The 14,460-nt window shown below is 46.6% G+C and overlaps 1 protein-coding gene across 1 annotated transcript in view; it reads right to left on the minus strand.

Annotated features, from left to right (window-relative positions):
• Positions 1 to 78: 78 nt before the first annotated feature.
• The window catches only part of MAML2 (mastermind like transcriptional coactivator 2), a 273,291-nt gene continuing 258,909 nt past the window's right edge, over positions 79 to 14,460 (minus strand). The window contains exons 4-5 of the mRNA XM_024217148.2: positions 6,747 to 6,858; positions 79 to 2,353 (exon numbers count right to left, since the gene is read on the minus strand). Coding sequence (XP_024072916.2) covers positions 1,374 to 2,353; positions 6,747 to 6,858 — 1,092 coding nt within the window. The 3' untranslated portion in view covers positions 79 to 1,373. The remainder of the gene's footprint in view (positions 2,354 to 6,746; positions 6,859 to 14,460) is intronic.

Consider the following 14,460-nt stretch of genomic DNA (forward strand, 5'->3'; position numbering starts at 1 on the left):
CCGAATAGTTGGACCTGCCGCCCCTCTCCGGAGTGGCCACCCCAAGCACCTGCTTGGCAAGCTGGTGCCTGGAGCCGGCCCTGACTCTGGCTGAAGGGTATCTCACTCTGCAAGTAGTCCCATTTATTTCAATACATCAGCTATACATCTGGGTTTCAGAGGGACAACTCAGAGAGCAAGGGTCGACTCAACCTGAGTAAAGGCATCGGAATCTGGCCCACAGTGAGCATCTATCAAACCGTCATCAGCACTTTTAGTGCTCAAGCGTGTCTCTCTTCTGACTCCCTCGAACTGGTGAATGAGAGAGCTACGGATATTCTCCACAGGAGTCACGCTGCATGTTGTCAGACTGAATCAAAATGGAAGTCTTCCCATATGCACATATATCCCAGCGCTTGAGCAAGGATGAAGCAAATAGCTGGGTACATGTGGAACTCAGATACGGAGTGGGGAAGTATTCTTTTGGGGCCAAATCTTCCACCTCTATCTCACTCAAGATGTCCATTCAAGTCACTGGCACCATCTGTGCAAGCAAGTGAGCAGAATTTGGCCCTTGAACTTTGGAATGGCTGATGGCATATTTACACCAGAAACTACACCGAATTTGTTACCTATTGGAGAAACAGCCTCCCCTTGTTACAACAAACCAAATCCCAGGAGAGAGAGTAAAAGCTAGCGACCACTCTGGGGTGTGTCTCACACAAACCGCTTTCCTCCTTCCTTGAAAGGAACCACTTGCCCTTTTCTACACAACTTAGGTGGTTTAAAATGAAATCAATCGAAAGGAAAAATGAGAGTTTCTACAATGTAGAAGTAAACAATTTTTATAACATACAAGAATTAGTTGTACAGAGGGCCTGATTTTGGGAGGCACTGAGTACTCTCAATGAGAGTGGAGAGCACTGAGCTCTTTGCTCCGGACTGCATGGAGTCAAGCCCATAGTGAGGTGGCCACTTGCATCTGAGACATGAAGTTTCATGATCTGCACACCGTTCAGGACCTCTGTTTGCAGAATGCATGTTATACAACATCCTAAGCCAAATGCAGACAGCTCCCATGAGAACAACAGGTGCACTTCTAATGTGTTGGCCATAAACCCCCTCATCTGTTTTTAGCTTGACAACTATAACTATCACCCTACATTATACTTTCATCTGGGGTAAGATTTAGAATCAGATTTTGTTCTTAGACCATCTCTTCAAACAGAGCAATCTCTCCACTTGGATCCTTATTTTAAACCATTGGTTCTTAAACAGCCCAACCACTGGAGAGTAAATTAATAAAGCAGATTGTTGGACTTTAAAGAGAGAGCTATAGTCAATCCTGCCTCTTAGTACTTAGAGCATGTATGTTTTATCATCGGCATTGTCTCTTATGAGTGGTTCCCCAAGATTTCGTCAAGGTTGATGTCTTTCATCCAGTCATCATTACCAGGCTCTGTTTTCAATAAAGAGTCTATAAAGTCTGAATCACTGTTGAGTGCAGGCCCTATATTGTCACCATGCTGGTTAAGAAAGTCAAAGGCTAAGTCATTCCCATGGTCAGTTCCTTGGTAAGCCCTAGAGTTTTGGTTGGTAGATGTAAAACTGGTTGACGGCAGGGATGATGGTGGTGTCATACTTGTTCCTGGGTGATTCAGGTTAGGCACAGTCTGTGCTCTGATCTGGCTAGCTCCTACACTTAAACCTCTTAGTGATCCAACAGGTTGTCCGTTTATTGTTTGGTTCATTTGGTTTAGAGGAGGTCTCATTTGCACTGCTGTTGTTAATTGGTTTGGAGGTGCCATAGCATGCTGAGGAAACTGCGGGTTGCCTATGGAGCGCTGCAGAGACTGGTTAGGATATGGAGTGCTCGTTGGGAAACGAACTCCTGTAGGTTTCAGTGCATCCTGCTGCTTTGTTGCTGCCTCTGGAGGGGCCCAGTTCTGAGCAGCAGCACTGGGAGTGATCATCACATTCGATGGTCTTTGTGCTGGGATACCTGTCGCTCCGTGGTTTAAACCTGCTCTCACTTGCTGAGAGTTAACTGCTGACCCAGTCCCAAAAGCTGTTACGTTGTTTCCTTGTGCCAGGGCTGGCTGGCGAGACATCATGAGGTTATTTTGACTGGTTATGATTTGGTTTTGGTTTCTGTGTTGCTGCACTTGGTTCATTCCTGACGTCACATTGTATGAGCTTGGTGGATTGCAAGGAATGTTTCCGTAACAGCCCATGTTCCGGGCTGCTGAAATAGAAGGCATTCTGGTTCCATGGGGAGTTGACAAAAGGCTAGAATTCTGTGACAAAATGCTATGAGTTGAAATAGGATTTGATAAAGACAGACTGGAGCTCATACTCACTGCCGGAGAACCACCTAGAAAACGAAAAGAAAACACAAACAAAGATCTGTATTGATAATTGTTTCATTAAAATGTACAGTAGGTTAAAATCTAGTTTCCCTATAGCATAAGCTCTCAAATGGTGTATGTTGCCCTTGGTGGACTGATGAAAACGTTACTGGTTGGCGAGGTCTACAAAATGCATATGAACCAAAGAAAGACCAGATCCAACTTCCATTGAAGCCAGTGGTAGTCTCTCCATTAACTTAAGCGGGAGCTGGGTCAGATCCATAGTCCTTGACTGCAGTATCAGTAGTCTGCAATACTTCTCCTTCCAAACATTAGAAACACCAAAAAAAGGTCCTTGGCAATAAAATTGACAACCACTGCTGAGGAGAGAGAAATTTACTGTATTTTCACGGTGGTACAACACTAAGTATGGGAGACAGTATATTTAAGTGATTAGAGCACAGCAGAGCAGGGATCAGCACTTCGGATTTCTTATTCATTCTGCCGCTGATTCCCTGTGTGACTTTGGTCAAATCACTTAACCATTCTGAGTTTCTCTATATGTAAAATAGGGATATATACTCACCATCCCTGTGCCTCCGTATCTGGGCCACAATCTGTGCCGTGGGCCACAATCAGCAAGAAACTAATTATCTTCACCCATTTTTCAACCCCTTCACAAGCCTCCCTCGGTCTGGTTCCTAGACATGGCCTTATAATACAGTTATATATTCCAAACCAACATGACTGAACTTCAACAGCAGGAGCAGCCCTGGGAGTATGAGAGACTGGGAGAATTCGGCCTGGTTCTACCAGGGCACCTAGTCTCAAAGAGTGCTATCAGTAGGCCGCTGGGCTGCACTATATTTTTGGAACCAAAGTAACTATCAGTGCTGCGTCGCTAACCTCATTAATTAATCTCCAACTTTGACTGCACTAACAATTCATTTCTTCCCTACTGTTTATTTGAAATATGGTAACATTTGTCAGTAGTACCAAAGAAGACCTGGGGCCTGATTCTCTTCTCATTAGCACCAGTGTAAATGAGGAATAGCTCCTCTGAAATCAATGGAATTACACAGAGATGGAATTAACGTAAGAGGAGAATTGGGACTCTGTTACCAGGTTAAATAAAGGAGCCTTCATACATTTACAGAATCACTTCACTTACTGCTGGTCTGAAGCCATTCCTCGGGTGGAACATGCCAGCTCTTTAACAACCCCGAGTACTACCACCCCCCAACTCAAGTGCCTTCCCAGGAGATCGTTACAAGTCAGATGTGCGCAGGACCTTGCTTCCATATCTCCTCCAATAGACAAAGTTTCCTCTTTCTTTGTGTTACTATTTTTATCCTTATATTTTAAACCAAAATATTTTTCACTCTAATTTCTTCCAGATGGGAAGAAATTTCTTTCATAACAGTGTTGTCCAGACAACATATCCAGTGCTTAGACACCAAGGGACACAGTGGTACTGAGGAGAATTTATTGCCGGGTTCACCTGCCATTGTCCTGGGGTTTATTGTATTATAGAGGAAAAGAGCCCAGGAATGCAATGCTTAATAATGTCTCTCGGTGTCTCCACAGTATTTCATTTAACTTCTTGCTGTTCTGAGCTGTTTCCCTTCTTCCATTACTTGAGCACAGCTATTCCCAGAAACAAGCAACAGATTCCCAGCTGCTGCTCCCTTGTGCAACAGTTTCCTAATCAGTCCATCTGGTGGTTTCCCTGCAAGCTCGTAGCAAAGCCCTGTCTCCTGTTGTACTCAGAAAAGCTGCTCTGCTCCCTGTGTATATTCAATCATTGCTAGTGACTTGAGGGACAGAATAACAGTATACTCAATCCTGCTTTGGCATAGGGGGGATGGACTTGCTGACCTCTTGAGGTCCTTTCCAGCTCTACATTTCTAGGATTCTGGTATTGCCAAGTCCAAACCTTCAAAAATAAGGAGTCAGGCCCCAAAGTGTCATGAGGCTGGCATAACATTTGTGAGATTAAAAACAAACAAACATTTGGGTTATTTTTGTCTTCTGATTTTTGAGTTTTAGGGTGCATTTGGGTCACATGTCCAAACTTTTCTCCACAACTACGAGGGCTAGAAAGTTATTCTTTTTTAAATAAAAGCAGAGTCTCAGTTAATCATGGGACTCCAGGAGTTGGGGCTTTAAGAAAAAACAAAAACAAATATCACAAGATGCCCAATCAAATTGCAAGAAATAATGACGTTTCACTCTTGGTTGCACTTCAGGTGATAATACAGCACAGATAAACTGGGTTCTATTCTTTCTGGGTCACTGTCATGGGAGCTGGCCCTTCAGGGACCAACCTACCTGTGACAGGCTCCTGTAAGGGAGAACAAGTCAACCCAGCCCCACCTGGAAGCAACTAAATCCCTACGTGGCTGGTTGGGCTAATTAGCTAATGAACCAGATAAAGGGTTACCAGGGCTCCACTGGGGTGGTTCCCAGAGAGCTGGGACTGGACGACAGGGGTCGATCACTCAATCAATTGCTCTGTCCTGTTCACTCTCTCTGAAGCATCTGGCACTGACTGCTGTTGGAAGACAGGATTCTGGGCTAGATGGACCATTGGTCTGACCCAATATTGCCATTCTTAGGTGCTTAGAGGATGCTCCTGAAGAGAGTCGCTCCCAGGAAAGCTGAGCAAGAGATCTCTCCAGAGCAAGGAGCCTAGAGGATGTGCTCCTAGCGCCAGGAAACTCCCAAATAGTGTCAGGAAGCCCAGCCAGCCAGGAACTACAGGCTGCCCCACAGAAGAGCTGCAGCTGACACATCTCTGCAGACCCCTGGCTCTGGGGAAGGATTCTTTCAGATAGTGGAAAGAGACCTGGCTCTAGGGAAGGGACCCAAACGGAGAGAACACTTCTGGAGGGGAGTGGTGGATATGGGTGGGAATGGATAAACTGAGACTGACTTTGTCAACCCACTAAGACATTAGATGAAGACTTGCTTGTATTTTCATTGGGTCTTTGGTTAATAAAATAGATCCCTCAGAAAGGGTATTATTCCCTATGTAAAGCCTTGGTGAATTCAGTGATTACATCAAGGGAAACTGAAGCAGGGAGCCCCCCTGTACAGCGCCAGACTTGGCCAACAGGGGGCACTAAAGGGCAGGTACACCCTGTGACAGAAGTGTTTGCTAAATTTGAGTCACTGACACCTGTGAAAACTTGCTGAAGACAATGGATCTGAGCAAATGTCACTAAGGGCATAACTTGACCTGAAGAACTTTGTTACTGAAGTAGACATATGGGAAGGAAAGAACCCAGCTGGACTATCAGATCCCAAACTAAGTTTACAAGGCAGGCAGTTAGAAAATAAAGTCCTTTTTACTTGTGAACTGAGAACATTAGATATGGAAATCCCTGAAAGGCAAATGCTACAGAATCCCACAATCCTGTTTTTACAGGGTCATTCTTCAGAATAAAATCCCACTCTAATCTCGTCTGCTGCATTTTCCTTATGTCCTGCCCTCCTCTCCCTGTATCTCTTTCTTATTCCATTGCTGTGGGGACAAAAACAGAATAAAAATCCAAATCCATCCATCTTTAGTCCTTATTTAGGCACAACTCCCACTGAAGAAAGGACTTGGCCCAAAGGGATTATTCTGGAATATTGCTGGAATATTGCTAATTATCTCTGTTAGACAGTTTGGGCAATGAAAGTGAAAGGCATCAAATTTAAAATGGATCAAAAGAACTTTTTTTTTTTTTTTTTTACACAACACTAACTGACCTGTGGAACTCATTGCTACAAGATATCACTGGGGCCAAAGCTTCAAAAAAGGAGTAGATGGTTAAATGGTTATTGAGATCATCCACAATTATCACAATTTTATCAGATAGGATAAAAATCAATGAATTAGGGATATAGGCCCTCAGATTTCAGGACATAAACCAACTGCCTACTGTTGATTCCATTAAGGGGATTTCTTGCCTATTTCTCTGAAGCAGCTGGTATTGGCCAATGTCAGATACTTGATACCAGACTGTATGAAACACTGGCTAATTCCCATTATTATTATTAATCAGCATTTTTCAATAATGCCATAGCTATAATATAGAGGTTTTAGAAATGTACAGTATAGGAGCAACCTGCAGAACCTGCGGAGGGAGATGTGTTTCAATCCGAACGGTTCCCCCTGAACATTTCCTGAGGGTGGAGGAACCTTCAAGACATTATTCTCCATTACTCCATGTACAGTTATTTACCCTAGTGTAAGGTGGGTGTACAATGTTGCCACATCAGAGTGGTGGCATTTTACACCCACTTGGCACAGGTGCTTTTGCACTGATGTAAGTGACTACACAGAGAATCAGGCCCATCTTGTCAGTACTTGCCGGGGCTGTCTGGCTGGTCTTCATAACCATGGTTTTCTTTTTGGTTAAGTACGCTTACCAGAATACTGGTTTGCTTGTTGCATGCTGACCACATTCCTTCTCTGGTCTTTGTAATCTGGTGGTGGCCTTGTCAAGTGTCTGTTCAATTGATCTTGAGGAGCGATTTTCTCCTAGAGAATTAGAGCAGAAATGGAAATATGTTACTTCATTTTTTTTCTACTTTCTACTCACACTTACAAAGTGGAAGCTGTTCCTTCCCTTTGCCCCACCCTGCCACAGCGGTAATGCTAACCAAAGTGTTGACACTGCTCTTTAGGGGCCCAATCTATTGAAGCCAGTGGAAGTCTTTCCTTTGATTTCAAGGGGCTTGAGTCTGGTTCTACTCCCATTAAAATTACTGTGTGCTGGTTCAAGCTCCAGCAGTCTAGTCATCTGTTTTTCATTATTTTGTGTACCACTAACTCTGAAAACTCTGCCTCAGTCCAATTCACCCATGGCATAAGTGAGTGTAACTCTATTAGCTTCAGTGCGCCCACTTGGCAATGGGGATTTTGACTCATCATCTAAATGATTTTTCTCTCCTATATACTCCTTTATACATCGGCATAGAGAAAGAACTTGAAGCCTGCACTGCAAATGTGTTGTCAGTAATGGTGTGCCTCATCAAGACCAGAACAGCCTGAGAAGTGGTGAGATGAAGTGGAGGATATATAATGCTTCAGTAGCCAGTATTCTGATGTGTAGGACTGAAACGTGGCCCCTCACAGTCAAGGTTGGAAAGAAGTTGGACACCATTCAGATGCAGCATCTCAAAATGATCAAAACATTAAATGGTATAAATTCCCATCAAATGAAGAGATCCATTTTCTAACTAAACAGGTCCCGCTCTCTCTCTACAGTGGTATGGTCATCTGCTCTGAAAGCCTACCCACTTCCCACTGAGAATCATCTTCGACTTTGACTCAGTGGAAGCAAAAGACCCTCTGGAAGCCCTGAAACATGATGGCTGGACAGCATCAACACAGACCCATCCTTCACAGGCATTCTACACGGTAATGTGCCAGATTTGAGTCAGGACAGAACATCATGGTGGCGCATAATGCATTCAGTGGCCTCTATGTTGTCCAAGCACCAGCATGACAAGGAAACCCTTTATAGCTGGGAGGAGCTCCCTGTAAAAATCCATAAAGCCACTACATTATCCCGCTTCACATCACTCCTTAAAATTCCTCTTTGCTGCAATGCCTACAAAAAAACCTGACCATGGCTACACAGTTGGTGTGCTATGACTGCTATTTGTCACGATAATTAAAACTGTCTCACTATTGCCTTGTGCTTCTCCATCAGTTTGTTGCATCTGCTTGTCATTCATCTTATGCTTAGATTGCAAGTTCTTTGGGGGCAGGCACTGTCTTTTCGCTCTCTCTGTGTGTGTACAGTGCCAAATAGAAGGGGGCCCAATCCTTGACTAGACCCTTTTGGCACTGCTGCTGTACAAATAACTAATAACTTACTGTATGTAACAAATGACAAGAACCCTCTCTGTAAAAAGTCCCTTGCTCTGCTCTTATTTATGCCCGGGAGCTTCTTGGATTGTTGTATAGTTAAAGGGAGAAAATAGCATTACAGACCCATGCTGCTTGAATGATGTCAAATGCAGCCAACAAAACTGCATGTTGGAATAAAATTTGTCTCAAAGAACAAGTTCCATATAACGTTAGATTAGAAGCTGTTTGGAGGAGGGACTATGAGTTTGCAGCGGGTCTAATGCCATCAAGCCGTGATCTGAATTGGGGACATTGGGTGCTGCCACAATATGAATAAATAACCAAAATAATACTAGCCTCTTCTTGAGGAAGAAAAAGCAAGAAACTGAAAAACTGAGGTTTGAGAACTAAAGTTTGAGCCTGTTACCTTCAGCCTTCCTACCCTTCTCTTCTTCCCAATGTCAATCCCTTCCATCTACTTCCTTCCTCTCCATTGCGTCGTTCTGCATAGACCGCACCCCTTATGAAATCCCCTCCATGTTCCACCTTTTGGCTGCCAGCCCTTGTACCGAGCCTGTCAGTCTAATCCTCCTAAGAGGTGCGCCCTGGGAAAGCCCATGCTGCTAAGACAGAGGTGAGCAAACTACGGCCCGCGGGCCACATCCGACCTGCAGGACCCTTCTGCCTGGCCCCTGAGCTCCTGCCCCAGGAGGCTCGCCCCCTGGCCCCTCCCCTGCTGTTTCCCCTCCCCCACAGCCTCAGCTCGCCCCGCCACCGGCGCAAATGCTCTGGGCAGCGGGGCTGCGAGCTCCTGGGGCAGGGCAGCTGCAGAGCCTGGCCTGACCCTGTGCTCTGTGCTGTGCGGTGGCGTGGCTGGATAGAGAAGGGATGGTTGGATGGGGTAGGGGTCCCCGGGGGGGGCAGTCAGGAATGAGAGAAGGGGTTGGATGAGGTAATGGGGGGCAGTCAGGGGCGGGGGTTCTGGGGGCGGTCAGGGGACAGGGAGCGGGGGGGTTGGATGGGGCAGGAGTCCCGGGCGGGGCATAAGGGGGCAAGAAGCAGGGGGGTATAGGAGGAGGGGGCCGGGCTACGCCTGGCTGTTTGGGGAGGTACAGCCTCCCCTTACCGGCCCTCCATACAATTTCCAAAACCCGATGCAGCCCTCAGGCCAAAAAGTTTGCCCGCCCCTGCTGTAAGAGATGACGCAGAGAAGCTGGTAGCAGGAAGTGCCTGCTCCTGCAGGAAAATGGTCTTGGGAGCTGAAGAAGCCAAACCCTGTGGTGGGGAGAGGATTCTGCACTGCGGCCATGTCTGCGACAGAGGGAGAAGAGAGGAGCACTGATAGGGTGGAACGGCCAGGACATGGTTAAGGGCTGCTTGTCACATAATTCAGCTGGGCTGTAAAGGGAGGGATGTATCATCTTCCAGGGACACAGAGATGCAGCCTGTTTGCTCCAAGGGAAGAGCTTCTGTTTGTTTTTTCCCCTGAGGAAAAGGCCTGAAAAGAGACTTGGCCACAGCACTGAATTCTTCCTGGGCTGCTGAGGGAGCCCACCACCTTGCAGGCATGAAGTTCAAGGTGCTAGATTCATAATCTGACCATGTCAACAGCACAAATCATGTTGTCCTCATTAAGGGCTTGAGCCGACACACATTGAACACAGTGGCAAAACTCCCATTGATTTTAATGGTACAAGACCAGGCCTAATACTGCTCCTGGAGTGTGTAAGCAAATACAATCTTGTTTGACTCAAAAATCTATGTCTCCAGAGTGTTACTCATAAGCTCACAACCAATGACTCCTCCCAGGAATGAGCCTCAGCGTCGGCAAGTCTGAGGAAGGATTTGGGCTTTCACCTTTATTTGTTTATAATATTTGTATATAATAATAAACTACTAAATCGGCAGTATTGATTTACACACAGTTGTCCCTGGAATTGTGTTTACTGTCCCTTATCTTCCGAATCTCACCCTTTCTCCTCAGCAGGCTAAACACTGCACTTGCGTTTCATACTTGGGAATAGTGTAGGCCTTGGTCTGAGGCAGGCAGAGCAGGAGCAGCCTCCACCAAGAAAAATGCTGGGAAAATCATCTCAAAAACTGGGCCTCTTGGCTTAATGCTCCGTTTGTGAAAAGCGGTAGGCATATTCCCCCTTTTGCCCCCAACAAATACATGCCAAAAACCAGAAGCCCAAGTTGTGACACTCTCCATAAGTCGTCAAAACTTCAGACTGAAGGAATCTGCTCACATCTAACAACCCAGCGTGCACGCCAGTGAGCAGGGGACGTGTCATCTGAAGGTTCACAGAGGCAACATGTGGGTGGTCTCTGAAGATTCCCACCATCTGCTAGCAAGGGGAGCTGAACATCCTCTGATCCAAATAGCTCTGAGGCTCTGCAACCTGCTCTCTTTGTCAACCTGCCAGCAAAGTCTGTCCAAACTCTCTCCTTTATCTGAAACATAAGCTATATTTGGGGTGAGGAAAAGAAGAGATTTTCTGATCAGAGCTGAAGAAGGGGGCAAGTAGTAATCTGCAAACCTCAAAGGGCACAAATTTCAGAATCACAGTTAGAATAAGGCCTTGTCTCCGCTACACAGTTTGGTGACAAAAGTCAGCTTTCGTCTGTGGAGATGTACACACTGAAATGCTCCTCCCACCGATGTAACTCCCCTGGTAGGCCGACAAAATTAAATCACCTTGACGAGCGGCATAGAGCTTTTTATGACGTAGTTAGAGCAACGTAGACACTGCCCTGGCTTATGTTGCCCTAGTTGGTCTCCAGGAGGTGTCCCACAATGCCCATCCTGACCGCTCTGGTCAGCAGTTTGAACTCCGTTTCCTTGCAGGTACACGGGCATGCACTCCTCCCCCGTTTAAAGAACTTTTAAAATTCCTCTTCTTGTTTGCTCAGCGTGGACCGTTCACACAGCATCTTCCCAGCTGACCATGCCGGCTTTCCGCACTCCTGCCTGGAGCACACTGGAGCTGTTGGATCTGCTGGGTCTGTGGGGAGAGGAGGCTGTGCAGTCGCGGCTTTGCTCGGGCAGATTGCTCGTGGCATGCAGGAGAAGAGACACAAAAGGGACACGCAGCAGTGCTGTGCTAAGATCAAGGAGCTGAGGCAGGTGTGCCAGAAGGCAAGGGAGGCCAACCGTTGCTTTGGTGCAGCGCCAAAGACATGCCGCTTCTACGAGGAGCTGCTCGCCATCCTCAGCAACGACCCCACCTCCACTGCCAAGAGCCCCGTGGATACTTCGGGGGGACGGGAGGCAGCAGCCAGCAGAGTCAGCCCTGGGGATGAATTGGTAGATGAGGAAGTGGAGTTGGAGGATGTGGCACATGCGACAGGGTCGTCTGGTGGCATGGCGAGCCAGGACCTGTTTTTGACTCCGGTTGTGGAGTGCATGAAGCAGGAGAGGCAAGCTCTGGTAAGCATGCATTTTGCTTTGATACTGCACAGTGATAGGAGGTTGAGGTCTCATTTATTTTGTTATATGGTAGAGGAGGAATAAGGGATAGAAATTAATGACAGAGTCTATACAGCTACGCAGTGGGGCCCTGGCGGAAAAGGTTGGTAATGTACACTGGGATGTCCCAGGAATCCTCCACAGAGATCTCTAGGAAACTTTCGTGTAGGCACTCTGCAATCCTCTGCCGAAGGCTCCTTGGTAGATCTGCCTTGTTTCTCCCCCCACTGTAGGAAACTTTGCCATGCCAACCGACAATTATTTCTGCAGGGACCAAAGTGTCACACAGGTGAGCAGCACATGGATCTGGTCTGAAGCCACACGCATGAAGACGATGCACCCTTGCATCCTGGGTTACCCTCAGGAGTAAGATATTGGGTTTGATTACCCCAGTCTATGGAAAAGGGTGCCAATATTCAGAATAGTCTCCCTAGGCCCTCTTCGCAAACCACCCAGACCAATTGTCCCCTCTTGCCCATGCCCCCTTCCCAACCACCCACCTCTGAACTCACCATATTTGGGACTTGCGCTGACCTGTGTGCTAGCCAAGGGACAGTGAGGAAGAGGAGTATGTAACTTTTATGATTCACTCACAATACTGTCTCTGTTCACTCTTTCTTTTGCTTCTGCAGATATGCCCTTGAGGGCCAACTCAGACACAGCAGCAGAGCGCCTCCATCAGGCAAGGAGGTGAACCAGGAGGAGTAAGGAGGCTGTTTCGCGAAGCGCTGCAGTCTAGAGATACAGCAGACAGCGAAACAAGAGGGTGGATGGAGACAGTTAATGAAAACTCAGACCGGATAGCCTGGAGAGGAGGCAGGGGGCAGGAGTGGATGGCAGATGGACAGGAGTGGATGATAAAGCTACTGGAGGGCCAGACAGAGATGCTCAAGTCCCTCACAGCACTACAGTCTGAGCACCTCTGTGCAAGGCTCATGGTAGTTGCTGTAAAAATTACAGCACAGTTGCTATAGGCAGGAACATTTGCTCAGGAACAATTAAAGCTCAGGAAGCAAGCATTACAGGGGTCACTCAAGGTGGCAAGTAAACATTGCCTGGCCAAATGCATCACATAAAGACACATTACTAGGGCTCACTGTCAAAATGCTCCTTCAAAGCCTCCTGATTCAAATACCACCCTGCTGAGCCTCTCTAATTGCTTGGGTATCTAGCTGCTCAAAATCAGCAGTCAGCTGACCCACCTCACCTCCGGGGAAACTTTCCCCCCTTCACTTTGCAAATGTTATGTAGAGAACAGCAGGCTGCTACAACCATCGGAATATTGTCCTCAATGAGGTCTAACCTGCCAAAAAGGCAGCGCCAATGACCTTTTAATCTGCCAAAGGCATATTCAACAATCATTCGGCACTAGCTGAGCCTGTTGTTGAAGTGCTCCTTGCTGTTGTCTAGGCTTCTGGTGTAAGGCTTCATGAACCATGGGAGCAAGGGATAGGCCGGGTCTCCCAGGATCACTCTGGGCATTTGAACATCCCCTATTGGAATCTTCTGGTCTGGAAAGAAAGCCCTAGCGTGCAGCTTTCTGTACACTCCAGTGTTCGTAAAGATGCGTGCATCATGAACCTTCCCTGATCAACCCCATTGATGTCAGTGAAACAGAGTGATCCACCAGTGCCTTCAAGACCATGGAGAAATAGCCCTTTCTGTTAATGTGTTCAGTCACCACTCACTTTTCCACTGTGAGGGCAGCTGTCATTCTGGTGTCCTTGCACCACAAGGCAAGGGCCAGCTCTGCACATAGTTCCAGGAAGGTGGCTCTGCATATCAAAAAATTCTGCAGCGACTGCTTGTCATCCTATACATGCATCACAATGCAATCCCACACTCAGTGCTTGTTTCCCAAGCTCAGTACCAATGGTCCACCATATGCATCTGCTCCATGAATGCCAGCAGCAATCTTGAATTGTTACTTTCCATTGCACACAGCAGGGCAGGCACCACAGATTCACTTGCTATTTCGCAGCTCATGAAATACTGCAGGCTCAGCTGCATTGTGTTCAAAACACTCATCACCGGACTGGTCAGCAGTTCAGGATCCATGCTTTCAGGCAGAGATGGCAGAAGCACAGTTTACAAGGGCTGTTAAAAAATGGCGCAAAACAAAATCAGAAGCCCATGGAATGGTGGGACAGAAAGTACTGTATCAGGGACAGTGGGCATACCCCCATGATGCATTGCGATCTGTTCCCAGATCTCCCAGTGGCACAGGGTGGTGAGTTCCATAGAGGGATAGCTACCTACGATGCAACGCTCTCTCTCTGTCGATGCAAGAGCACCAACTGTGGAAGTGCTCCACCGACACAGGGAGTATTGTGTTGATGTGCACAACCGATGTAATTAAAGCAGCTTATGATCATCAATGTAACTTAAGTCGACTTAACTCTGTAGACATGGCCTAAGTATCCAAAAGCTTTGGGGTGGGGAAGGAGAGGGAGGTTTCTCATTTACACAAAGGCTCCTGTACACCACTCTGGCAATGTCCAGCGGCATTAAAGCAGATGTAAATTACAATTTATTTTCAAGATTCTTTACACTGCCAGAACGTGAAAAGGGGCTTTAGTGTAAATAAGAATCAGGCTCTGGATGTTTATCTGAAGCTGATCAGAAATCAGAACTATTCCGACCTCTTCTGCCTGAAATCTCACACAAACAGACCTTGTGAGAAATCTGGTTCTTCTGCTTCCAGCCATGGTTATAAACAATGTGAGAACACTCTTTGTTGTGGTATTCAGGCATTTCCATATTTCAGTTTTGGAACCTGTGGTCTGATTAAGATTTATCAGGCTCATCTTAATGAA

This window comes from Terrapene carolina, unplaced genomic scaffold (genome assembly GCF_002925995.2).
Source record: "Terrapene carolina triunguis isolate 2854851 unplaced genomic scaffold, T_m_triunguis-2.0 Scaffold97, whole genome shotgun sequence".
Taxonomy (NCBI): domain Eukaryota; kingdom Metazoa; phylum Chordata; order Testudines; family Emydidae; genus Terrapene; species Terrapene triunguis.